Genomic DNA, 27,317 nt, shown 5'->3' with positions numbered 1-27,317 from the left:
ACATAACCCCCTTACATGGCTTGTGTCCATGTAAATTTGAGACATTTGCAACAAAAAGTCTCAAAAAGGATCCAAAATTTGCGCCTGCCAGGACAGGAAAAACTGAACATGTATCAAAAGAAAAAAGACACGATCATACATAAGGCGCACAAAAGACCTTCCAAATATCTCAATTATACACCAAAGAAAAAAAAACTATGATACATGTTCCCCTATGACTTTGTTTTTAACACATGTTTATTTTGTAATTGTGTTTAGTTATGGTTCAGGAAGACTACCATAGTCAAAACCCATATCATAATGCTGTCCATGCTGCTGACGTCACACAAGCTATGCACTGCTATTTGAAAGAGCCAAAGGTAAGTGCACTCTTTGTATTGTCGAAAGTCACTGCTCATTACAATATAATACTAGCAAAAATAAACGTACCCTAAAGTGCCCAATGTTTATAAATGAAATAAAAAAAAATATATTAACTCCTTAACAGATCTAAAACACGACGACACACACTAGTTCTGCTACATCTCTACTATATCTCAACTATATCACACACAGTCAGCTCTGCTGTAAGTCAACTCCTTCCCCTGCTATAAAGATATTATCTTATCTGTAGCTTTTAGAGTGAGTCTCCTCAAACTGCTGCCTGCAGGAAGTGCTTGTAAGTGTCTGTGTGTGAGCTCATCTTGGTATGCAGGGGGGAGGGGCAAGAGGCGGAGAGACACTGCAATGTTCAGACATGAGAAGCTATTAAAGGAAACCTACCACTTGAAGTGGCAGGTTTCAGATGGAAATACCGGGCACCAGCTCAGGGTGAGCTGGTGCCGGAGCTTATTTTTGTTAGTGTTTTAAACCGCGGTATCGCGGTTTAAAACACTTTTTAAACTTTGTAGCCGGCGCAGGGAGGTACGCGCTCGGCGCTTACCATGCGCGCGGCTCTCCTTCACTTCCTATGTAGCCGCGCGCACGGTACCACGATACCGCGGTTTAAAACACTAACAAAAATAAGCTCCGGCACCAGCTCACCCTGAGCTGGTGCCCGGTATTTCCATCTGAAACCTGCCACTTCAAGTGGTAGGTTTCCTTTAAAGAGAAGAATCTGCCATGCCCCACCATAATCAGAAGAAGATTTACGGTTAGTCCTGGTTTTATACACCAGGACTGATAGAGACAGGTTGGAATTATTTCTGTGAAATGTTGTATTTTTGTTAATAAAAGTGAATTAGAGATTTTGAGTTATTTTTTTATTCTGAGTATATTAAAGATTCTTATCTTCATGGGAATACCCCTTTAAGATATCAAGCTACTCTTTTAAGCTAGTAAACTTCTGCTTACTTTACACAGCTTGCCAGCTATCTAACTCATCTGGACATAATGCTTGGACTGCTGGCAGCAGCTGCACACGATGTGGATCACCCAGGAGTAAACCAGCCATTTTTGATAAAAACTAAACACCATCTTGCCAACCTGTACCAGGTAAGAATATGTAATCTCCCTCTGTTTAGTTTTCAGCGTTTTTTACTGTGATAGCAAAACACTGTTCAGCTATGTGTTACTAGGAATCATTATTGTTGTAAAATTGCCAAGCAAAAGTAGAGAAAAAATATTAGCAGGCTAGTTTCCTGTAAAAAAAATAATTACTCAGCCTGCCCACCCATTAGTGAGAACATTCTCCTATTTGCTGCGGGTCCCATTCTCATGACTGGTGGGGGTCCAAGCTCTTGGACACTCAACCAATTAGGAAGCTATCACCCTTAGTATTACTTCCTAAGTTGGCACAAGCTTTTAAATTATGCCATGATATGTAAAACCATATGATTCAATGAGGGCATTCTACATACTACAGCTGAATCTGACCAGTTTTTATAGCCTCAAAGAAATGGTGAAAAAAACAAAAACAGATGACAGCGCCTCGGGTAATAACGTCTGGTAGTGCGGAGTAGAAGGTAGCAAGTAAAATGCTCACCTGCCGTGCAACAATAAATTGCAAATAGCCCTCATACAAGGGTAGTCCCCATCCTACGGTGGGGAATCGGTGGTCGGTATCAAGCTGCTCCCAGGCTCCAAGACCAGTACCCTAACAAGGGGGCGAAAGGGAAGAGACAAAATAGTGGGGCCCTCAATGGGGCGCTAGCGCCCCATTCTAGAGCCCCACTTTTTTGTCTCTTACCTTTCGCCCTCCCAGTTTTTATAGTGGCTGAGCACCTTAGCCTCACTGTAGTTCAGGTGTCACAATAATATTGTGATTCGTTTTAAACCAGATGCACTTATTTTATTGTGTTCTGTTTATAGAATACGTCAGTTTTAGAGAACCATCACTGGAGGTCCACAGTTGGTATGCTGAGAGAATCAAGGCTATTTGCACATTTGTCAAAAGAGATGACGTAAGTATTAAAAAAAACTCCAGAAATGTGTATATTTTCTTAAAATGGGAAAAATACAACACTATTAAACACATGGGCCTTTTTACAAGGGCTTTACAAATATGACAAATGAGAGGTTCTGTGATATAGATGAGTAAAAAGGGCTTGAAGTTAGTTAAGTTGTTTACACAAAATTTTAGAAAATTCCAATTTAGTTTTAGGACTGTATACGTAAATTAATTAATAAAGATGGCTGCTTCACATATTGTTATGTTATAAATATAGTAGTGTTGTTAGGAGTAATTCACATCTATAAAGTCAGACTTGGTCAGAATGACTGCTAATGATTTTAACTTAAAAAATATAGTTACATATGCTCTGCCAAAGAAATTATTTCTCCCATTACTTATGTATATCATATAAATTGTTGTGCCATATAAATAGTTCTTTTTATTACTAGGCACTGCAGTCTACTGTGTTGGGGCAAGGCATTTTGCTGTCCTCAAAAGACAAGAACATACCCACCCAGACTCAAACACACACAATTTACATATGTGCCATGATATTTCCATGATAATTGTATATAAAGGTACAATAAAGTGCATGTGCACAAAACCAAGAAAGGCATATATTTATAAAAATACAAGCAGACAAAATGATTATATAAAACGTACAACCAGGGTAAATCTGGAACGTTAAAACCTTGTGACATGACTTAGGGGTTTGAGCCAAACCAGTCCCGCCTTCAGAAAGCCAACTGTTTCTGTGTTTTTTCATGATCTGGACAGAGTAGGGTACTTGTAAAGCTAGGTGAGAGGCTACAGCCTCTGTAGAAAGGATGGTCTGCTTTTTCCAACAAATAATTCCACTGATGTCTAGGGGCTGTGGAGTTATATAGTAGTAGTACAATCAGCTGATTTTCTGCAGCACATTTCAGATATGTATGATGCATGCCTCATGCATTGGGCTGCTCCTCAGAGTCCTAACATTAGAAGACACAGCTTTAATTTTGGTGATGATTCTTGATCCATAGTTCTCATTAGTGATGTAAACCATTTGATGATATTTCAGGCTGGATATTGAACAGCAGTTGGGTTCCTTAATATTATCGACAGACATCAATCGTCAAAATGAGTTTTTAAGCCGATTTAAAGTTCACCTTGACAACAATGATCTCATCTTGACAGAGTCAGACCACAGGCATTTCATGTTACAGGTAAAAAAAATATCCTTATCTAAAGCCATGCCCTTGAAATTTAGAAGTTTGATTCCTGTGAAGCTGTCACCTCTTCTTACATGTCTCTTTAGTAAATATACTATATGTATTAATATAATGTAACAATTACATATCATCTTTTCTCTTGGTCACTCTTTTACATAAGTTGCCCGTGTGTCTTTAATGCCTTAATAATAATCCCTGCATATTCATGAAGTGATTCAGCATTCCTGTTACTTACTTTAGTCTGCTCCGTGTGATAACTGATGTATGGGAGGCGCTAAGGCAGCAGAGTTATGACTCATCCTGCTCCCTCCCCTCTACCTGTGTCAGTGAGGATGGATTGTGAGAAAGGGAGACACCATGATGATGGGCTGGTGCAGTCAGAGAAATGAAGCTATGTGTTTATGTGGAGGACAGCATAGTGATAACAGGGAAAGGCTGAAACTTTCAAAGGAGGCAAAGGTACAACAACTACATATACATGCAGAGACATGTTTAATGGAACAGATTTATTAAAAGGTGGCCAAGCCCTTTAATTGTGTGTTTAATTGTTGTATTACTCTTTGATAAATTGCCAGCTGGGTGTTTCTAAAGTTTTGGTTAAACTAAACTCTTCCTCAATCTCCTCTTATTCTCCCTTGATTAAATGGTTTTGCAGGAAAAAAAAATTTTGTGTCCATGGGTCATACGTTTAACACGTTTTCTTAAAGAAATTGTAGAAGAATGTTGGAAAGCTGGTTGTTCACAGTGGCACTGCTTCTCTGCAAAAGGATGATCCTCAAGGCAGTCCCATTGTGGATAAATGTGTATTAATCTTTGTTAGGAACAGGCATCATTCAACATTGGAATGATGCCTTCTTCAGGTCAATAAGAATAAATTACTTTAACTTAATGGCATAATACAATCATCTTTGAATACATATTTGCCATCACTAAATAAAAGAGTATTCTTCTCCATGATGATGGCAATTTGTTCTAATAATGTAAAGGGAACCTGTCAGAAGATTTGACATAATAAACCAAAACCAGTTTGCTATCAAACAGTTAAACACCTTCCAGTTAGTGATTCTTTCATGGACCGGTGTGCTGTCATCATCCAGAAAATCAAATTTGAAGAGTTTACCACTGAATCAAGTTTTCTTCACCTAAGAATACCAACTTCACTGTAGTTGTCATCCCTGTATTCAAAATGGCTTCAACAAGTGAATCAAACCTTAAATTACACAGGATAAGGCCTTAAGATAAAAAGGTCTAGTGAAAATTTTTCACTCAGATATGTTGGAAAGTATAACACTATTGCACGGCATAGACAGCTGTATAAATATAGTATTTGCAACAGAAACAGGAGCAATCTCACCCAGTCAGTGGTACCAGGCGTTGGTTAGGGTACAGCATACATGGATCTTGTGGTCCTTCAAAGTCAATCCATCCATCCAGGAGAAGAAAGGGTACATCACACTACTCTAGTCAGACCCTATCACTGCAAGCTGACCCTCAAAGCAACCCCAAAAGCTCCTGTCCTGACAAGGACAGTCCACATCTATTCCTGCAGCTGCTTGCCCTGCAATATAAGAAAATAACAAAAAATCGCCCGACACGTTTCTTCTAAGATAGCATTAGATTCTTCAGGGGCTAGAAGTGATACATATCTGCCCAGATACAGGGAAGGCCATTCCCAGACTATAAGACTGCTGGCAGTGGTCCATTCAGTCTGACTACAGCGACACAGCCATTGTCTCCGGCGTGTGAGCCTGGAGACACGCCGGAGACAGCTAGCAGCATGGCTGAAAAAAAAACTTGATCTGGAAGCCAGGAATCTGTTTCAGAAAATAGTGATAGTGTTTTTTGGGTTAATTTCTGCTGACAGGTTCCTTTTAAATTTTGTATCAAATTTTTCCTGTGGTGTAAACTTTAAGACTGGCAGTCTGTATTCTGGATTTATTATACAACCACAAGTCACAGTGAAATTTTCTAAATGTGTTTTGAACTTTGACCTGACATATGATTGTTAAATATCAAAAGCCTCTTGGGTAATGATCTGTATTGCAATTTCAGATTGCCCTGAAGTGTGCTGACATCTGCAATCCTTGTCGTGTTTGGGAGCTGAGCAAGCAGTGGAGTGAGAGAGTCTGTGAAGAATTCTACAGACAAGGTTAGATACTGCCAGATATTCAAGTCAGGTTGTCCAGCAATGCTGAGCCAAACCAATAACTTCCATTTAGTTCTTTTAAACATAGTTTTAAAAGAACTAAAGTAAGGCCAGATACCTAGAATAAAGTGGATTACAATTGGTAGTATTCATTTCTGTTGGGCCGCAGGGTAATGAAAACTTTCAGAAATGTACAGAGGTGTGCTTCATATTGCAGTTCAGCACCATTCATTCAAATGAATGGGGTTGAATTGCAAACAGGTCACATGATGTATGGATGTGTGATAATGCCCTGTGATGGGCAGGGAGCATTTACTGTGTGATGCAACTGCATGGTGTACAGTGTCCCCTCAGTAGCCAATTTAGTAACAGTGCCCACACAGTGAAGAAAGATCTCCAGTGTCTGCCGAGTATTATTTAGGTCTTCTTTATTGAGTTTAATTAAAATATTCAGACACACTGCAGTACATATATGGAAACACTAGGATAAGCACTAACCTATGCATTTCATCTTTCGGCTTAATTAGGGTTCCCACACAATAGCCAATATGGTAAGGGTTCTCTCACTGTAGCCAATATAGTAATGTTGCCCCTACAGTAGCCAATAGTAAAAGTGCCCCATGGAATCTTAAAGTCACAAGGCTGCCATAGTAACCTCCATGGTAGCTAATAGTCACTTAATAATTCACATAAATAATTTGCCCTGATCCAAGCGCAGAAAGGTTTAGGGATTTAAAAAACAATAAAATCACTCTTGTGTTCTCTTATGTCTTCTCACTACCATGGGACATTGGGACAGAGGTGGAGGAAGTGGGGCAGTGCAAATACATTTTTACGCTGCTGTGCGACCCCCTAGAGGGGAAACCTCCCAGCAGCACTGCACTCTGTGTTAATAGCATCAGTGTCTTAAAGACACAGTTGTTATTAACTGTTTTACCTTCAGGAATAGTACTCGAGTGGCCGCATCAAGTACTATTCTATTGCTATTACTAGCAGGGTCCTCAGATGGGGCAGAGGCTCCTGACATACACAGGGTCCAGGTGCCAGACATGCACGGCTGCCACTATTCAATTTAACAACATCTGCCCATGTGTTGTTTTCTTGTATTGATGCAGCGCACAAGCAGATGCTCATATATTGAACTCTGAGAGCTGCGGGCCCTCTTCACTCGCGATCGTTACACCCCTGTGGTTCACATTCCTTCCCTGTGTAAATGTATCAGTCTCAGGCTTACTAAGAAACATTTATTGGGTTTTTGAATGAATTACTGCACAATGTAGAAATGTCAAGGTGACAAGTGGCTCACTAACCTACTAAAATACATTGGGCAGATTTATGAAAAATGCAATAATGTAAGACAGTGCAGACTAAATAGTCTTATACTTGCTTGGGTTTATCGCTGTGTCTGATGCTGGGCTGATAAATATACCCTGGTTTAATACTTTCTACTTTTATTGTTTTTTCTAGTCGTACTAATTATATTAATTGTCTTAGTTTACACCAGAAACTACGGCAAAATTTTGAGAGGTCACAGCCCTTTTGATGTACTACTCATAGAAGTTTCTAGAAACTGTCTGAAACCCTTGATAAATGTGTTGTAGATAGTGTCTTTGGTGAAATTATGACAGAATTATTTTGTAAAAAGATTGATAAATCTGTCCCATTGTATGGTTGCAATTCCAAAGTAAATGGCCCACCTTTCTCAAAAACAGTACAAACTGCGCTATGTGCAGTTCACTTGTGAAATGTGCAGGGAGCTCCGGATTCATGAATCTGGCACACCAAGCAACGCTTTGACAGAATGCAATAACTTTTATTTGCTGTATCAGGCGTACAAAACAATTCTGTCAGACACTGCATGATAAATGTGGCGTACACTGTCTGACTGTACCCCTTTCAGTGCAGCATTGCCTCAGGTATAATGCAGTCGGGACCCAAATGTGTTGCGGACACTTTATAAATACATGTGCAAGCAGTTTGCACTAAAAAGAACATGGTGCAGGGGCTTTAATAAATATGGGCCAATATAGAAATCTGATAGGGCTGACATGCAGCACAAGCTATCTAGTAAACACCTCTATATTTCTGTTAATTATAATTCTGGAACCTACACTCCCACTGCGTATGCAATGTGTAAGCACTTGGTTAATATGGTCATTCCTGGAAGCTAAAATTAAAGGGGTATTCCAGGAATAATCATAATTCTTATTCAAATAGGTCATTAAAATATAAGCTAATATGTAATTAGTTGTTATTTAAAATGTTGCTCTCTTTAGCAGAGACCTTACACTATAATGAAGTATTAAAATGCTACCGTTCCTTTAATCAGTCCATTTATTTTGTTCCTGTGGAGGAGACACAGGACAGAAGATGGCTGCTAGTCACATGCCCACATCACATGTCCTGCACCTGCCTTAGCAGGTCATGTGATCATCACTATGTTTGGCTGTAGCATTGCAGTGAATCCAGTATGGCCAGTGTTGTGGAGAGATGACATTTCAGTGGGGCAATATGCAGTGATGGCAGTTACACATGATTAATATGGTAACAGAGCAAGCCTGTCTGTTAGATCATCACTGGGAGCAGAGCATAAGAGGGAGGAGCTTTTCCTGAGAATTTAGGGATCATGGGAGTTGTACTTGTAGATGGTGCCATCTTGGAGATAACTCTTGTAGATACTTTAGAAAAAAAGTTTTTGTGAATGGTAAAAGAAAACTATTTTAGCTCAGCCTTGCAATTAATGACATTGAGATTTGTTGTATTTATTTATAGCATTATTGGTTTTTGTATCAGACATTCATATTCCTGCAATACCCCTTTAATTCTTTTCCGCTTGTTTCCAGGAGACCTTGAACGGAAGTTTGGCCTAGAAATAAGCCCCCTTTGCAATCAACAGAAGGACTCCATACCAAGTATACAAGTTGGTAAGCGCACACCACACACTAATATTACCTTTTACATATATGCTAAATGTATGCTGCAGTTGAATCTTAACTTCTTACACAAATGTTTTTACCTATATGAAATTGTGCCGGCTGATAAAAGCCATGCCCCCTCGCATTCCGACATGTACCCCTCACTATGATACACACTCTATATAGATGTACCCCTCACTATAGATACACAGTGGGGCACATTTACTAAGAATGTGGGAAACTGCACTAAAAGTGCTCTGCCTGTGTATAATGCTGAGTGGACAGATTCATTAAAAACACGCCCCAACGTTCACATACTTTTTTATTGTGCACCTTTAACATAAGGTGTGCAACAGACTTTGGATGTTAAATTTGACGCATGGGCCGAATGAGCACCGAAACACCCCCTAATTTGTCTCGCATTGTGGCTAGTGCAGCTGCACCACCAAACGGTGGCGTGTGACACAATAGTGGCGCAGACATACCGCATATACATGTATCCCTCACTGTATATATACACCATATACATGTCCCCTTCACTATACACATGGGCTGTATATACCATATACATGTACCCCCCACTATACACACAGGCTGTATACCCCCACAATACTCACAGGCTGTATACCACTCACTATACACACGGGCTGTATACCCCTCACTATACACACGGGCTGTATACCCCTCACTATACACACGGGCTGTATACCACTCACTATACACACGGGCTGTATACCACTCACTATACACACGGGCTGTATACCACTCACTATACACACGGGCTGTATACCACTCACTATACACACGGGCTGTATACCACTCACTATACACACGGGCTGTATACCACTCACTATACACACGGGCTGTATACCACTCACTATACACACGGGCTGTATACCACTCACTATACACACGGGCTGTATACCACTCACTATACACACGGGCTGTATACCACTCACTATACACACGGGCTGTATACCACTCACTATACACACGGGCTGTATACCACTCACTATACACACGGGCTGTATACCACTCACTATACACACGGGCTGTATACCACTCACTATACACACGGGCTGTATACCACTCACTATACACACGGGCTGTATACCACTCACTATACACACGGGCTGTATACCACTCACTATACACACGGGCTGTATACCACTCACTATACACACGGACTGTATACCACTCACTATACACACGGGCTGTATACCACTCACTATACACACGGGCTGTATAAGCATCACCATACACATAGGCTGTATAACTCTCACTATACACACAGGCTGTATACCCCTCACTATACACTCAGGCTGTATACCCCTCACTATACTCATAGGCTGTATACCACTCACTATACTCATAGGCTGTATACCACTCATTATACACACAGGTTGTATACGACTCATCATAAACACGGGCTGTATACCACTCACTATACATACAGGCTGTATACCACTCACTATACACACAGGCTGTATACCACTCATTATACACACAGGTTGTATACCACTCACTATACACACAGTCTGTATAACTCTCACTATACACACAGGCTGTATACCCCCACTATACACACAGGCTGTATACCACTCACTATACACACAGGCTGTATACCACTCACTATACACACAGGCTGTATACCACTCACTATACACTCAGGCTGTATACCACTCACTATACTCATAGGCTGTATACCACTCATTATACACACGGGCTGTATACCACTCACTATACACACAGGCTGTATACCACTCACTATACACACAGGCTGTATACCACTCACTATAAACACGGGCTGTATACCACTCGCTATACACACGGGCTGTATACCCCCACTATACACACAGGCTGTATACCACTCACTATACACACAGGCTGTATACCACTCACTATACACACAGTCTGTATAACTCTCACTATACACACAGGCTGTATACCCCCACTATACACACAGGCTGTATACCACTCACTATACACACAGGCTGTATACCACTCACTATACACACAGGCTGTATACCACTCACTATACACTCAGGCTGTATACCACTCACTATACTCATAGGCTGTATACCACTCATTATACACACGGGCTGTATACCACTCACTATACACACAGGCTGTATACCACTCACTATACACACAGGCTGTATACCACTCACTATACACACGGGCTGCATACCACTCACTATACACACGGGCTGTATACCCCCACTATACACACAGGCTGTATACCACTCACTATAAACACGGGCTGTATACCACTCGCTATACACACAGGCTGTATACCACTCACTATACACACAGTCTGTATAACTCTCACTATACACACAGGCTGTATACCCCCACTATACACACAGGCTGTATACCACTCACTATACACACAGGCTGTATACCACTCACTATACACACAGGCTGTATACCACTCACTATACACACAGGCTGTATACCACTCACTATACACACAGGCTGTATACCACTCACTATACACTCAGGCTGTATACCACTCACTATACTCATAGGCTGTATACCACTCATTATACACACGGGCTGTATACCACTCACTATACACACAGGCTGTATACCACTCACTATACACACAGGCTGTATACCACTCACTATACACACGGGCTGCATACCACTCACTATACACACGGGCTGTATACCCCCACTATACACACAGGCTGTATACCACTCACTATACACACAGGCTGTATACCACTCACTATACTCATAGGCTGTATACCACTCACTATACTCATAGGCTGTATACCACTCATTATACACTCAGGCTGTATACCACTCACTATACTCATAGGCTGTATACCACTCACTATACTCATAGGCTGTATACCACTCACTATACACTCAGGCTGTATACCACTCACTATACTCATAGGCTGTATACCACTCACTATACACACAGGCTGTATACCACTCACTATACACACAGGCTGTATACCACTCACTATACACACGGGCTGTATACCACTCACTATACACACGGGCTGCATACCACTCACTATACACACGGGCTGCATACCACTCACTATACACACGGGCTGCATACCACTCACTATACACACGGGCTGCATACCACTCACTATACACACGGGCTGCATACCACTCACTATACACACGGGCTGCATACCACTCACTATACACATGGGCTGCATACCACTCACTATACACACAGGCTGTATACCCCCACTATACACACAGGCTGTATACCACTCACTATACACACAGGCTGTTTAAGCGTCACCATACACACAGGCTGTATAAGTCTCACTATACACACAGGCTGTATATCCCTCACACATCCTCTCAGCCTCCCGGGATGGCGGGACAGCATTGAAAAAGCAGGACTTTCCCACCGAATACGTGACGGATGGGAGCTATGAGTAATCCACCTGTGTATGGAGAGTAGGATATGCTGGCATCTGCAGACATATGTAGTGAATGTGCAGGAACATGAAGTCAGTGTAGATGCCGGCATGTCCTCCTTGTTTCACTGTAGACCCTATTCTTTACTTCTCTGCAGCGCAGGGACAGTGAGTGGTATACAGTTGCAGAAGCCCAACTGTATATGGAGAGAAGGACATGCCGGCATCATATGAAGTGAATGTGCAGGAACATGCAGTCAGTGTAGATATGTCTTTTCCATCCAGAGTATTTCTCTGTATTCAGACTGCACTGGATAGGAGGACATGCTTTCCATCCAGGGCATTTCTCTGTATTCAGACTGCGCTGGATAGGAGGACATGCCTTCCATTCAGGGCATTTCTCTGTATTCAGACTGCACTGGATAGGAGGACATGCCTTCCATCCAGGGCATTTCTCTGTATTCAGACTGCGCTGGATAGGAGTACATGCCTTCCATCCAGGGCATTTCTCTGTATTCAGACTGCACTGGATAGGAGGACATGCTTTCCATTCAGGGCATTTCTCTGTATTCAGACTGCACTGGATAGGAGGACATGCCTTCCATCCAGGGCATTTCTCTGTATTCAGACTGCGCTGGATAGGAGGACATGCCTTCCATCCAGGGCATTTCTCTGTATTCAGACTGCACTGGATAGGAGGACATGCCTTCCATCCAGGGCATTTCTCTGTATTCAGACTGCACTGGATAGGAGGACATGCCTTCCATCCAGGGCATTTCTCTGTATTCAGACTGCACTGGATAGGAGGACATGCCTTCCATCCAGGGCATTTCTCTGTATTCAGACTGCACTGGATAGGAGGACATGCCTTCCATCCAGAGCATTTCTCTGTATTCAGACTGCACTGGATAGGAGGACATGCTTTCCATCCAGGGCATTTCTCTGTATTCAGACTGCGCTGGATAGGAGGACGTGCCTTCCATCCAGGGCATTTCTCTGTATTCAGACTGCGCTGGATAGGAGGACATGCCTTCCATCCAGGGCATTTCTCTGTATTCATACTGCGCTGGATAAGAGGACATGCCTTCCATCCAGGACATTTCTCTGTATTCAGACTGCGCTGGATAGGAGTACATGCCTTCCATCCAGGGCATTTCTCTGTATTCAGACTGCACTGGATAGGAGTACATGCCTTCCATCCAGGGCATTTCTCTGTATTCAGACTGCGCTGGATAGGAGGACATGCCTTCCATCCAGGGCATTTCTCTGTATTCATACTGCGCTGGATAGGAGGACATGCCTTCCATCCAGGGCATTTCTCTGTATTCAGACTGCACTGGATAGGAGTACATGCCTTCCATCCAGGGCATTTCTCTGTATTCAGACTGCACTGGATAGGAGGACATGCCTTCCATCCAGAGCATTTCTCTGTATTCAGACTGCACTGGATAGGAGGACATGCCTTCCATCCAGGGCATTTCTCTGTATTCAGACTGCACTGGATAGGAGGACATGCTTTCCATCCAGGGCATTTCTCTGTATTCAGACTGCGCTGGATAGGAGGACGTGCCTTCCATCCAGGGCATTTCTCTGTATTCAGACTGCGCTGGATAGGAGTACATGCCTTCCATCCAGGGCATTTCTCTGTATTCAGACTGCGCTGGATAGGAGGACATGCTTTCCATCCAGGGCATTTCTCTGTATTCAGACTGCACTGGATAGGAGGACATGCCTTCCATCCAGGGCATTTCTCTGTATTCAGACTGCACTGGATAGGAGGACATGCTTTCCATCCAGGGCATTTCTCTGTATTCAGACTGCGCTGGATAGGAGGACGTGCCTTCCATCCAGGGCATTTCTCTGTATTCAGACTGCGCTGGATAGGAGTACATGCCTTCCATCCAGGGCATTTCTCTGTATTCAGACTGCGCTGGATAGGAGGACATGCCTTCCATCCAGGGCATTTCTCTGTATTCAGACTGCGCTGGATAGGAGGACATGCTTTCCATCCAGGGCATTTCTCTGTATTCAGACTGCACTGGATAGGAGGACATGCCTTCCATCCAGGGCATTTCTCTGTATTCAGACTGCGCTGGATAGGAGTACATGCCTTCCATCCAGGGCATTTCTCTGTATTCAGACTGCACTGGATAGGAGTACATGCCTTCCATCCAGGGCATTTCTCTGTATTCAGACTGCGCTGGATAGGAGGACATGCCTTCCATCCAGGGCATTTCTCTGTATTCATACTGCGCTGGATAGGAGGACATGCCTTCCATCCAGGGCATTTCTCTGTATTCAGACTGCACTGGATAGGAGTACATGCCTTCCATCCAGGGCATTTCTCTGTATTCATACTGCGCTGGATAGGAGGACATGCCTTCCATCCAGGGCATTTCTCTGTATTCAGACTGCGCTGGATAGGAGGACATGCCTTCCATCCAGGGCATTTCTCTGTATTCATACTGCGCTGGATAGGAGGACATGCTTTCCATTCAGGGCATTTCTCTGTATTCAGACTGCGCTCAGATGCCGGCATCTACACTGACTTCATGTTTCTGCACATTCACTACATATGGCTGCAGATGCCGGGATGTCTTCCTCTTCATACACAGGTTTGTTTTACTTCACTTCAGAAGCGCTCACTGTATAATATAGCAGTATTTTTAACAACCAGTAGTTGAGTCAAAGTATTTTCCAAAGAAGTGATACATTATTAAGTTTTGCTGTATTATTGATCTCTTAAAAAGAAAAATTCAAACATTTAGCTTGAATGGAGTTTAATCAATCCACTTAGGGAACATACATTTAAAAGATCATGTAGAAGATAATTGTTTCATGCAGAAATTCCTTTAAAAAACAATTTAAAAATCTGCTTGTTTAAATATGTTTGGTAATTTTATTTTACATTATCCTCAGGCTTCATAACCTACATTGCAGAACCACTGTTTGTGGAGTGGGCAAGATTCACTGGAGAGACTTCTCTATCTGTAAGCATGCTAAATCATCTCAGGAAGAACAAATCCAAATGGAGGGCCCTTATACATAAGCAGCGGAGCAAAAGCAATGATCGATTGGGGCAAGCAACTGATGGCAAAAATGACCAAAAGATCAGTGAAGGTGGTATTCCCTAGAGAATAGATCTTCTATGGTCATTGCTGCCTTTTCCTTAGCTGCTTTCAGTGAAGCTGGATTCATATCAACTTCAGGTGGGCTGTTGTTGCTTTTCACAACAGGTTTAAGAGAAGTCGGAAGAAAGCAGAGTACAGTAACCAGGGTAATAGTGGTTACCTTTGCCCAGTCTGATATCATGGCGGATGAGCCTTTCCAGCATTTCTCACTTATCCCAGTCTGGGTGTGACCAGAACCCTATTTTCCAGTGATCAGACTGTCTGATAGACACAAGGACACAGGGATAGGTGGATTCTTCTGAATGAACCTTCCACCTAGAGAATGCCATATGCAGACTTATGTAGCAGCATATAGCACTTTTTGTACTGCGAAGTTCAGAGCTGAATGAAAGCTATACCCACCATTTTGGGGGACATCAAACTATATTCACTAAAGCAAATACAGAATAACAAAAAAAAAAACACAGCAAAATTGGAAAAAAAACACCAGCATCTACTGGATTGAGAAGAAATGTATCTCACAAAATAAGTCTATATTATTATTGTGTAAAGTATTGCAAGCAAGATATTCTCTTTATTTTTACTTTTTCTATGTTATAGATCAGAACTAAATATATGAATGAAGCACTACCCACACTACTCTACAAATGTACAGACACTTTTGAATGTTCTCACACCACTTTGGATTTAACAAGAGCCTCTTAGCGACGGAAACGTTTTGGCTGGACTTGTTGGCCAACTTATCAAAAAGGGTTTATAGTTGTAACTACAGCAGATGTATTTTCGCATCAGTTCTATTTTCTGTATTCGCTCTATTTTATGTATATACAGAGCTACTGATCCCCATGCCAAAATACTGACCAGTTATGAAACTGCTACCTGTACAGATATTGGCACTGTGAACAGAAAACTGTTACTTTTAAAAAGAAAAAAAATATATTATATTGTCTGTAAATATGGTATAGATTATACCATAGATTATTTCTAATAGAGCGCTCATCTACAGATAAAGGCCTTAAACTTTTAACTTGTTCTGTGTCAATGGTTGTATTATCCTTCTAATTCACAAATGCCTTTGATAAAACTTCAATGGTTTCTATAGGGATAGTCACTTATAGGGCTTATATACTAGCATTGCTTTTCATTGTAGGATGTACACCTCATCACAGCAGTCAATCAGCATATAGAATGTATGTCTGTTCTGTGGGGAATACAATGAAATGCAATGTGCAAACAAGCTATATCCTGAATTACCCAGAATAGACTATATACTAATAGAAGAAAGACCTCAATTTTACCTTTAGCTGCAGTTGTCCTTGCAGTAGAAGAATATACAGTTCCCCAGCCAGGTAAACCTTGAAAATCCTCATTGTAAGCCAACAAATGCACATTGAAAACAAAGATTACATTTTACTAAAACTGACCTTCAACTTTGTAACACAACTAGTCACATACAACACAATATATAAACCAGGTTTAATAGTAAAGTAGTGGGGGTGAGCTTTTTTGTCATTAAGATGAATGATGTCTGTAACATATTCTTTACAGAATCCTTTTACCCAGGGTAAAGTCATCCAGATACAAGGTCTATGCTAGGACTGACATGTCATACAGCTTTTGAAATTCTATGTCCAATTGAGAAATCTGCCAGTCTTACCTGCATGAAATAGTATGGTCCTCAGAATACACTGTGCAGCCCCAATGATGTTTGCCAACATGGGGCATTTGTAATCCACTTTACCCCCCAGCTTGAGATAACAATATTTGTCATCAATAGAAGAATGTAGGAGTTGAGGAGTGAGCTAGCTGAAGCCTGTCATCATTAGTGTTGTATTCGCTAGAGGTTAATTTTTAGGTAATTAATAAGAACCAGATATGTTCCAACCACAGTCGGACCTTCAGGTGGCATGTTATAGAGCTTGAGAAGCTGAACAAATTGGCCCATATATGGGGCTCCCAAAGCGCATAAACTGTGTGCATCATGTTTTTTTGCTGGTGCGTCTTCCAACATAAATGAACGCCGATTTATGTTCACATTATTGTGTCGCATTGTGCAGCCGCTTCACAATACTGGCAGAAACACTTCATAAATACATGTGCAGTCTTACTGCTTAGTAAATGTGGGCCATCGTATATTTATTTAAATATTTAGTATAAGCTGGCTTTTTATTCAGAGGACCTACTCCTACAGAGAAGCATGTCAATTGCTGGGACTGCCCACTAGACTACTCTAGAATGTAGAATGTCAAATAAATTAATAGTTTTATCAAATCATTTTTTATATATACTCAGCTGTTCTTGTTCTATACTCTTTACTGCTGCTGAAAGATTTTTTCACACTTAGCCATCACTATTGTAATGGGAGGGGAAATTTAAATAATATTTTCTAATAATTTTTTATGTTAAAAAAACTGTAGGAAAATGAATTGGAATAAAGAGTCTCATATTGTGCAATTCATTTCAGCTACTCATATATATAAAATATAAATGTAGGTATATATGCATACGAGAGTTCCTTTCCCAGTTGTCACCTCTTTTATTTGATTCATAGTATTTGATATGTATGTAAATAGGTCCCCTACTTAAGAACATCCATCCGACTTACATACGACCCCTAGTTACAAACGGACCTCTGGTAATTGGTAATTTGCTGTACTTTAGCCTTGGGCTACAATCATCAGCTATAACAGTTATCACAGGTGTCTACAATGAATCTTTATTGTTAATCCTGGTTCTAATGACAATCCAACATTTTAAAAATCCAAATGTCACAGAGACCAAAAACAATCTGACTGGGGCTACAATTATAAAATATATGGCTCCGACTTACATACAAATTCAACTTAAGAACAAACCTAAAGAACCTATCTTGTATGTAACCCGGGGACTGCCTGTATATGGTTTGCTAGGAAAGCGTTATTGATAGCCAACAGTGTGATTATTCTACATCAAACTTTATTAAAGAATAAAAGTAGGAAATCCAAGTTAAATTCAAAGGGAATCTTTACCCAACCTATATTTTTAAGCCATCTTCTCAAACCATCATTTCATGATCTGTGATGGTCTTTCGGGGTGCTGAGCGTCGGACCCTCACCAATGTGATATAAACAAGCTATGATGAATATTTGTAGGCCAGAAAATTATTTATTCTTCCTAATATCAATGGATTACCAATGGATTACTTTGGCTTAATTCTAGGCAGGACAAGCCCTATATTTACAGCTTTCATCTGTCCCGGTAAATAAACATACATACATGGTCAGGGGCAAAGCTTTAGACAGGAGGGGCCCCAACAGAGAAGTTCAGCTTGCCCCCACGCACAAACAAAGCGTCTTAAGCCCACTTGGATAATAGTTATACACTGTGAGCAGTCACACAGTACTTTCAATGTATTTGATAGTTAAGGAAGAGTAATATATCCCATGTGACTCAGCTGTCTACCCAATATAGATATGTATTGAACCCTTGCCATATGCAAAAAGCAATCTACATCATAGTATGCTAAGTACAGGTTGTCTTATCTAACCATCACACATTTATAGAATGTTACAAGTAACTACCCTAAGAAATGAATGATTTCTATCAGCATGTATTGCTAGAAGTACAAGGGCTTCTTCTAAGGGTAATGATAGTAATATGTTACACACTTCATTTCCACAAGCACATTTTGTGTAAACTGATAGCAATAAAATACATTTTATACTGTGGATTCTCTGTTTTAAAAGATTTGTCTGCAATTAATATGGAGTCAAGAATAAGTCATGCAATATAACACAATGCAGGATCTTAATCTTTTAGCCAATGCTAATTTTAGCTACATAAAACTTTTCACAGCAACTGATTCCCCAGGAAATCAGCTTGAAAATCTGTAAAGCCTGATGTTTGTTGAGAAGAAATCCACAGAGAAGATGCTGATAAGGAAATTGATATTGTACAGATTGGAAAATCTGCAGCTCATGTCACTTTCCATGCAGGAACGGTTCACACTGCGTAGATGATTTCTTTGAAATCACGTTGCTATAAAGTTACAGCAATCAGCAGTGGATTTTTAGGACACTATCCACAATATGCAGCACCCAGCATCTCCAAACCCGAGTCTTCAAAATTGGTCCTGTGCTCCTGCTGACATCAAGCCCAATCTATAGTTTAAAGGGCATCTACTAGGATGAAAGATTGTATGCAAATGAGCCGGAGGGCCTCCAGGCTCCATTCATACCTATGGAGCCTCAGGCTCATTTGCATACAGCCCTTCAGCCTGGTGGTAAATACCCTTTAACATTAACAGATTACATTTTACATTATTTATTCACCAAATTATGCATTATTGTATAGAATTTCCTCCTAACACAGCATTTATTAAAACAGTATAACTACCAGAAAGGATGGAAATTCTCCCATGGTCTTATACTATAGTCTGAATATCAAAGAGAAAAAATAATTGTTGTATTGGGGTACAGCTTACTGCTCTGCTTAATAAAGCCTCAAAACATATTCCTACATTTAATGGTAAATAATAATTAGTGATATCATAGGCACACTAAATTGCTTAAACAGTCATGAAAGTTTATAATAATAATAATTCCTTTATTTATATAGCACACAGATTACGCAGTGCTGCACAGAACTTGCCAAATCGGTCCCTTTCCCCCAATGGGGCTCACAATTTACCAGTATGTTTTTGGGTGTGAGAGGAAACCGGAGGACCCGGACCCTTTCATTGAGCGCTGTACATAGTGTGTATCACATTTTATTCAATTTACATAATGGCTATATTTAATAAAGGTTAACTACAACAGACACAGGCTTCATAAGTACCTACAGTGTAAGGAGACCCAAACGTCAACTCAGCATCAAAAGTGTTAAATCCTCAGCACTTTTCATTCAGTGGTCCCCATTGGTTCTGAAGCAGTGAAGCCATGGATATAAAGTATTTGACCACTTACCGACCTCAGCTATGATTTTTGTATGTATGGTACGTGACCTCTGATGCCAGTGTTTTGCTGCAAGACCATTTGGGACCACAAGAAGGCTTCACCCAGTATGACAGTTCATGTTATTTCTATATTTATACCCCTAAGGGTCCATTCACATTTCACACGCTTTAACAGAATCTTAGCACAAATATTCCATGTTTGGGCCATCCATGGTCCATCTAAGTACAGTAGAGTGGGCCATCCATGGTGCTTCTAAGTACAGTAGAGTGGGCCATCCATGGTGCTTCTAAGTCCAGTAGAGTGGGCTATCCATGGTGATTCTAAGTACAGTAGAGTGGGCCATCCATGGTGCATCTATGTACAGTAGTGTGGGCCATCCATGGTGCTTCTAAGTTCTGTAGAGTGGGCCATCCATGGTGCTTCTAAGTACAGTAGAGTGGGCCATCCATGGTGCTTCTAAGTACAGTACAGTGGGCCATCCATGGTGCATCTAGGTACAGTAGTGTGGGCCATCCATGGTGCATCTAGGTACAGTAGTGTGGGCCATCCATGGTGCTTCTAAGTCCAGTAGAGTGGGCCATCCATGGTGCTTCTAAGTCCAGTAGAGTGGGCCATCCATGGTGCTTCTAAGTACAGTAGAGTGGGCCATCCATGGTGCTTCTAAGTCCAGTAGAGTGGGCCATCCATGGTGCTTCTAAGTACAGTAGAGTGGGCCATCCATGGTGCTTCTAAGTACAGTAGAGTGGGCCATCCATGGTGCTTCTAAGTACAGTAGAGTGGGCCATCCATGGTACTTCTAAGTCCAGTAGAGTAGGCCATCCATGGTGCTTCTAAGTACAGTAGAGTGGGCCATCCATGGTGCTTCTAAGTACAGTAGAGTGGGCCATCCATGGTGCTTCTAAGTACAGTAGAGTGGGCCATCCATGGTGCTTCTAAGTACAGTAGAGTGGGCCATCCATGGTGCTTCTAGGTAGCAGATGAAACACTCCACATACAGACTAGAGAGATACAAGAATACAGCGTGGACTCAAACCTACAGGTGCTGTATTATATCAGATTAGTCTGACCATGTATTCTATAAAGCTACTGGTACAAGGTCAACAAATACATTAAAAGAATGAATAACAGAATCATCCAAATCTTACTGAAGAGTTACCAAAATTACCAGATAACACGCTAGATTATTGCTAAATCCTAACTTGTAAACCAGAATTAGGCCAGTTGTACCCGAGTCACTGTGCTTTTGCTATTCCAGTTTTAACTGCGCGGTTCTCATTAAATGCTAAAGAGAATCATTTTTTCAGGAAGGCTCCTTACTCAGCATATTGGTCAACCCCTTATTGAGACCAATGTTTCTATAGTTGTACTTTAAGTCAGAATTAGTGTAAATAGTAAATATACTGCAGAAAATGTACTTTAATAGAAGATAAGTAGTTATATACCAAACAAATAAATGGACTACATTTAGATGAATTTATACACACTGCGTGTTGAAAGAGAATGTATATCTATTTTCCTAATTATTTAGCATAATATACAACTGTTTGCACATGATAAATGTTACTCCGGTCATGATAAATGGAAAAGCACATTTTAAGAGGTTGTCCATAAAAACATCTCACTTTCCTAATTCAGCAGCTCAGGTGGTAAGCCATCATCGCCTGGGGAAGGTTCCTAAATGTTTTTTTGTATAGTAGAAAGAAATTACAGTCAAGCAGTGACCATACATTACGTACTTCAGAGAACTATTATAATATAATTGAACTTCACAAAACATACATTTGTTGTACAATGCAAATGACTGTAAAAATGCATTTCAGTTTACCTTAACTTTATGTGCACTATACTTTGTTGTCATTTGTACTATCTATATTCATAATAAATCATCTTATAATAATTCTTTATTTATGTAGCGCACACAGAATACGCAGCGCGCCATAGAGATTGCCAGAACAGTCCCTGTTCCTATGGGGCTCACAATCTAATCAACCTACCAGTATGTTTCGGAATGTGGGAGGAAACCCACACACAACACGGAGAGAACATACAAACTCTTTGCAGATGTTGACCCTGGATCTTGAACCCAGGTCCCCAGCACTGCAAGGCTGTAATGCTAAACCACTAAGCCACCGTGTTGCATTAAATACATTGGGCCACATATACTAAATGCAGTTTGTCTGTGTATAGTGCAGAGGGCGCCAGATTCAGGATTTATGGCCCACATTCTTCATGAATTTGTAGCTTAATTAGTCATCTAATTAAGGACTTGTTGTCTCCACTTTGTTATTGCTATTGTCCTTTTGTTTACATTTTGTTTGCATTTGTTCTCTGTCCATGTTGTATAAGATTTGTGTCACTTCAGAAAGACTGTTATACCTGCAAGGTGAAGGGACGTAGCTCTCCCGAAAGCTTGCTTGTAAAATCTTATATTTCAGTTAGCCATTAAAGGTATCACCATCTCAAGGAGGTTACTTTATTGGACCTATCAAAAGCAACAGGAATTTCTTCAAATGGCTAACAAGATACAACACTTTTCATGAATCTGGTACCCCCTGCACTAGCCTTCTTTTTTTTGGTGCACCAATAACATGAGGCGTGCAACACACTTCTGTCAGACTTGATTAATCTGCTGCCCAGTCCAACCGAGAACCAGAATGCCCCCTAATTTGTGTTGCATGATGCCTAGTGCAGCTGCACCACAATAGGGTTGTGTGCGACACATTTGTGGTGCAGACACATCTTAAATACCTGTGCAAGCAATTTTCACTAGAAAGAACGTGCAGAGTCCGACAGAAAACTGGTGCACGTCCCTTAGTAAATGTGCCCCAATGCCCAATAATCTTCCGATCAATCATTTAGTACTGCCAAAGATTCTGCCCAAAAACATAAGCATGAAGGACAAAGTTATCCTATGTTCTTACTTTTGTTTTCTTCTTTTAAACTCCGTAGCTCATGCATGCATATTAGTCTCACTGGAGCAGATTTACTAACGTTGTCTAATAGTTAATCGGTCTAAGAAGCCAAATTTCTGAGAGTGGATGATGCAGGATGATAAATTTGGTGCATTGTTTGATGGTGCAGTGTAAGTTTACACAATACACTGGGAGAAAGTAAGACCAACTGTGTAAAATTATTGCCATCTTTTAGGCCACACACCTTCCCAACATTTTGCACAAGTTAAACCAGACTTTGAGCACATTTTCATATTAATTTGCCCACCTTAAATTTAATAGGAAAAGCAAGTATAAAACAAAAATGATGGTATTTGGAGGATGACTGGCCCTTTTTGCTCTCATTATCAATGATCAATGGTCTTGTAAAGGAATCCCAACAAGTTTTACAACTGTAAAAGTTTGTAATAAAATTGGTTTCTTTGTTTTACATTCACAGGTATGACCACAAGCATATATATGAATACAGAGGTGTCACTGTATATAAAATTAGCCTAACAGGAGTCTGACAAATGGGAACAAGGTAGCAAAATGGTAAAACTATTTTGATATAGGCAGCCCTGTGGCTCACACTTTTTGGACATAAAGATCTGGCTTTCTATACAGATGGTGTGCTAGCAGTGTAGGATACAGTTATATGATTATATATATGATTATATATATATATATATATATATATATATATATATATATATATATATATATATATGTGTATGTATTATAATCTTTGCACAGAGTGATGCCGCACAGATGGCTCATGCTATGGTCTTTCATGTCATGCATGGTCAAGTATTTGGTGCCCTTTAGGAAGTCTTTTTTATAATAACATTGTAATCTATTTTTTATATTTTCAATATTGTTGATGTATATAATAGCTACAGAAAACAATTATAATAATAGTCCTTATATTACATTATTACTTTATTGACAACTAAATAGATATTTCTGTGTGGAAAACGATTTCTGTACATATGTCCATGTCAAAGACCTATAATGTAAAAGTCACTAGGCAAATCTTTCCCCTGAGATCAACCTACAGCAACCTACTGGAAATTACTGTCAAATCAGCCTGACAAATATAGTCCTGGAAGGGAATGTATGGATCATCACGTTGTAATTCTTGAGGATCAAGGAGAAAATATGAGAGATTTTCCTTTCTGCTAAGCAGAAGTGCATGTGTTCTCATTCTAAAGTTTGTACACGAATCATCTTTAATGAGAGACCGACGTAAAACATAAGGCCAGCAATATTTCAGCCATTACTTTTCAGCAGGATGAAAATTGTCAAATGAAATGTCAACATCCTGTCATCAAGCACTAGGATGTAGCCACGGTTGGAAAAAATTTCACAACTATTTGGCTCAAGGAGAAATAAAAATAGATGGTTTGTGGGCTTGCGCCAGCAAGTAATAAGGAATGTAGCCATAATGGTTCAAAGCTGTATCTTTCTCTAGGATTGTCTTACACTTTATGATTACCAGCCTTGCTTATTGCTGCCAAAGATAGTGGGGCACATGTATTAGTAGTGAGGCAAACTGCACTCTGTAATGTGCAGAATGCAGCAGATTATTAAAGACCGGCGCATGGTCTTCAATAATCTGGCGCATCTTGCACATGCCTATTGTGCTATATCAAACTTTTAACATAAATGTGGCACCCAGTGCAAAGCATCGCCGGCACGCTGCTTTAGGTGCAGGCATACCGACATGTGCTGGAGAGGAGGAGGAGATGATCCCTCCTCCCTCCATAGAAAAAGGCGGCGCGCAGCTGCACACAAAAAGATAGAGCATGCGTGGCCGCCTTTGCTGTCTATGAAATTTGCGGCCGCATGTATGTCCCCCCAGTCGACTGTGTGAATGAGCCCTTAAGAAATAAATAAGGGTGTCCAAGAGAGGGGCAGATGGAAATTCCTTGATGCTCTTCCTGCCAGACCTCTTCTGTTCTATCTTGTACTAAATCTCTCAGTAGTACTAGTAGTAGTAGTCCTTTGCGTCCAGAAACTAGTAATGTAAATGTGGCCTATAAAGTTTCTTTATCAAGTTATCACAACCTCATGGCTCATCTTATACCTGGAACAGATTGCATTACAGATATATTTGTATGCTTGTATTATCAGCACCAGTCCAGAGGCCTCCAGAGTTCTGACAGCACCATTGTGATCTATAATGTTGTCACAATTCACCCATATCCCTCTTGTCTGAAATTACCAGTAATTATCACATCATGTCTTTGTAAGTGGTAGGGCATGAGAAAAAATGTTAACATTTCATTTTGGAAATGGCTAAAAGGTACTTCTGCTCAGTCAAGTACATGGAAGAGAGGGATGTGTCGTGCTCGCTGTTTAGCCATCCAGGACAAATAAGCCGGGTGTTTCTTTCCAAGACGATTTGATCCAGAACAGGTTTATGGTTTCCATACTCTGGTAGAAGCCAGAGAAACCCTTGTAGGTCATTTACCTACAGATACAGATTTTTAAGAGTCTTGTATCATTACATTAAACACAGTAACACAGCCACCCTTGTTGTTTCTAGTACATTGTAGAATGGAAGCATTCAAGTTTGTTTTTGAATTGTCATTAAGTTTTTGAAGCTTAGAGCTGTTCCCTTCACATATGAAGGTTTATCATCTGTATGTTTTCAATTCATCTGTAATGTAATTCTGTCAACGTTTTATGTAGCTTGCACTTCATAATGCAACAAGAAAGGGTAAATTGAAGATTGTTGCATCTTGTTAAGATTAATATGTCTGCTCTTCTTTTATGGAGCACTGTACATTAAAGAACAGTGGCTGTAGTAAAGCAAATCTTGTTATTCTTGTATAAAAAAAAATCACATTCTTGTATAAAACACAACTATTGTATAGAGTTTTCTATGTCACATTAGTCGCGTTGAAAAAGTAAACATTGTGTAACAATGTGATGACTGCTATGCAGTGATGCCAAGAACTAAATCACAGACTTAACTTTATCTTTCAACAAAACTGCTGAAAAATATCAAGTCACAAGATGATAATTAATAAAATTTTGAGAGAATGTTCTGTGGTGTTTGCAGTTCATTTGTTTGTAGGAGTGATTCGAGTACGATTTTCTTTTGAGATCTCTTAACTTTTCTTAAATGAGATTAAGAATGGCTAAACACTGTCATTTATCCCTAGAGTTCAGTAGAGATGGCAGGGTACATAAATTTATACAACCTTCTATGTGTGAATAAAGCCCATATCCCAATGCTGAATCCTACAAACACTGAAAATGTTGGAATACAAATTTAGACTAATCTCTCACTGGAAAGGTAAAGGGGCTGACACATAAAAATAGCTCCTTGAATTCAGCAATAGTATGGCATTGTAGAGATAATTCTCCAAAATATGGACTAGGCTTTCTAACTGTAATGTATTGTTTTTAGCACTAGTTTCCTCATATGGAGAAAACAAATTTTATGGGCTCTAGGGCCAGTTTGCAGTGACACCCTCTGCAGTGACATCCTTACACTCCTGATTATGATTGGCTGCAGTGGTGATTTGTTATTGGACGTCACATAAAAGGACAACAATATCAAGGTAGATGCAACAAAGTGTACCCAGTTTCCATTGCTACAAAGGAGGGGTAAGATATGACAACCCTTTTAAATACATGCAGATTCTTCTAGTGAGAATCCTTTGTATCAACAGGCAAAGGATAAAGGCCAAATATGGACATAAAAAGAAGTCCAGGGTGTTGACATCTGTGGTTTTACCTCTCTTACAGCCTCTAGGAATATAAGCAAAATCATGATAGAAAGTGACACCAATGATAATATAAAAAACATCAATTCACCATAGAAACTCCCAAGAAATCTCAAGCCAAAGAAAGCAATAAGAGAGAAAAGAAATAAATAATGAAATCTTCAAAATAACTTACAAACACCACCATAAAACTATGCCAAGTGTGATAGCAAAAGTAAAAATGTAGTTACCCTGGTTACCCTTTTCTTGTCATGACAGTAGTCAAAATCTAGAAGCATTGCTAAATGTAAATTTATTTCTTTCAAAGACAGCTCAAATAAAGTATTTGTATTTGAAAGGGGTAGCACAGGCCAAGCATTTTTTTCTGCCAATCTTCTATGTATGGAGGCTAATCAGAAGACTTTGTTACATGTCCAAAATAACTGAGTCAGGTTAAGTTTACGCTACCGTCAGGATTTCCGTTAATTTACCTACGTTACAAAAAGATAACAAATGTTAAATAAACGGTAATATATCTGAACATAATGGATGACAGTACAAACAC

At 40.2% G+C, this 27,317-nt stretch overlaps 2 protein-coding genes across 5 annotated transcripts in view; one reads left to right on the top strand and one right to left on the bottom strand.

Moving 5' to 3' along the window:
* PDE7B (phosphodiesterase 7B) overlaps positions 1-26,075 on the top strand; it is a 251,962-nt gene extending 225,887 nt beyond the window's left edge. For both annotated transcript variants that reach the window (XM_072141469.1, XM_072141468.1), the window contains 7 exons: positions 259-359; positions 1,342-1,473; positions 2,290-2,381; positions 3,432-3,576; positions 5,635-5,731; positions 8,572-8,652; positions 14,958-26,075. In XM_072141469.1, the coding sequence (XP_071997570.1) occupies positions 259-359; positions 1,342-1,473; positions 2,290-2,381; positions 3,432-3,576; positions 5,635-5,731; positions 8,572-8,652; positions 14,958-15,172 (863 nt within the window). In that variant the 3' untranslated portion in view covers positions 15,173-26,075. The remainder of the gene's footprint in view (positions 1-258; positions 360-1,341; positions 1,474-2,289; positions 2,382-3,431; positions 3,577-5,634; positions 5,732-8,571; positions 8,653-14,957) is intronic.
* Positions 1-27,317, bottom strand: part of C3H13orf46 (chromosome 3 C13orf46 homolog) — an 80,000-nt gene that overhangs the window by 23,268 nt on the left and 29,415 nt on the right. The gene's annotated exons all lie outside the window — the stretch shown is intronic.

Source organism: Engystomops pustulosus, chromosome 3 (assembly GCF_040894005.1).
Source record: "Engystomops pustulosus chromosome 3, aEngPut4.maternal, whole genome shotgun sequence".
Lineage (NCBI taxonomy): Eukaryota > Metazoa > Chordata > Amphibia > Anura > Leptodactylidae > Engystomops > Engystomops pustulosus.
This window is presented reverse-complemented; position numbering and strand designations above follow the sequence as displayed.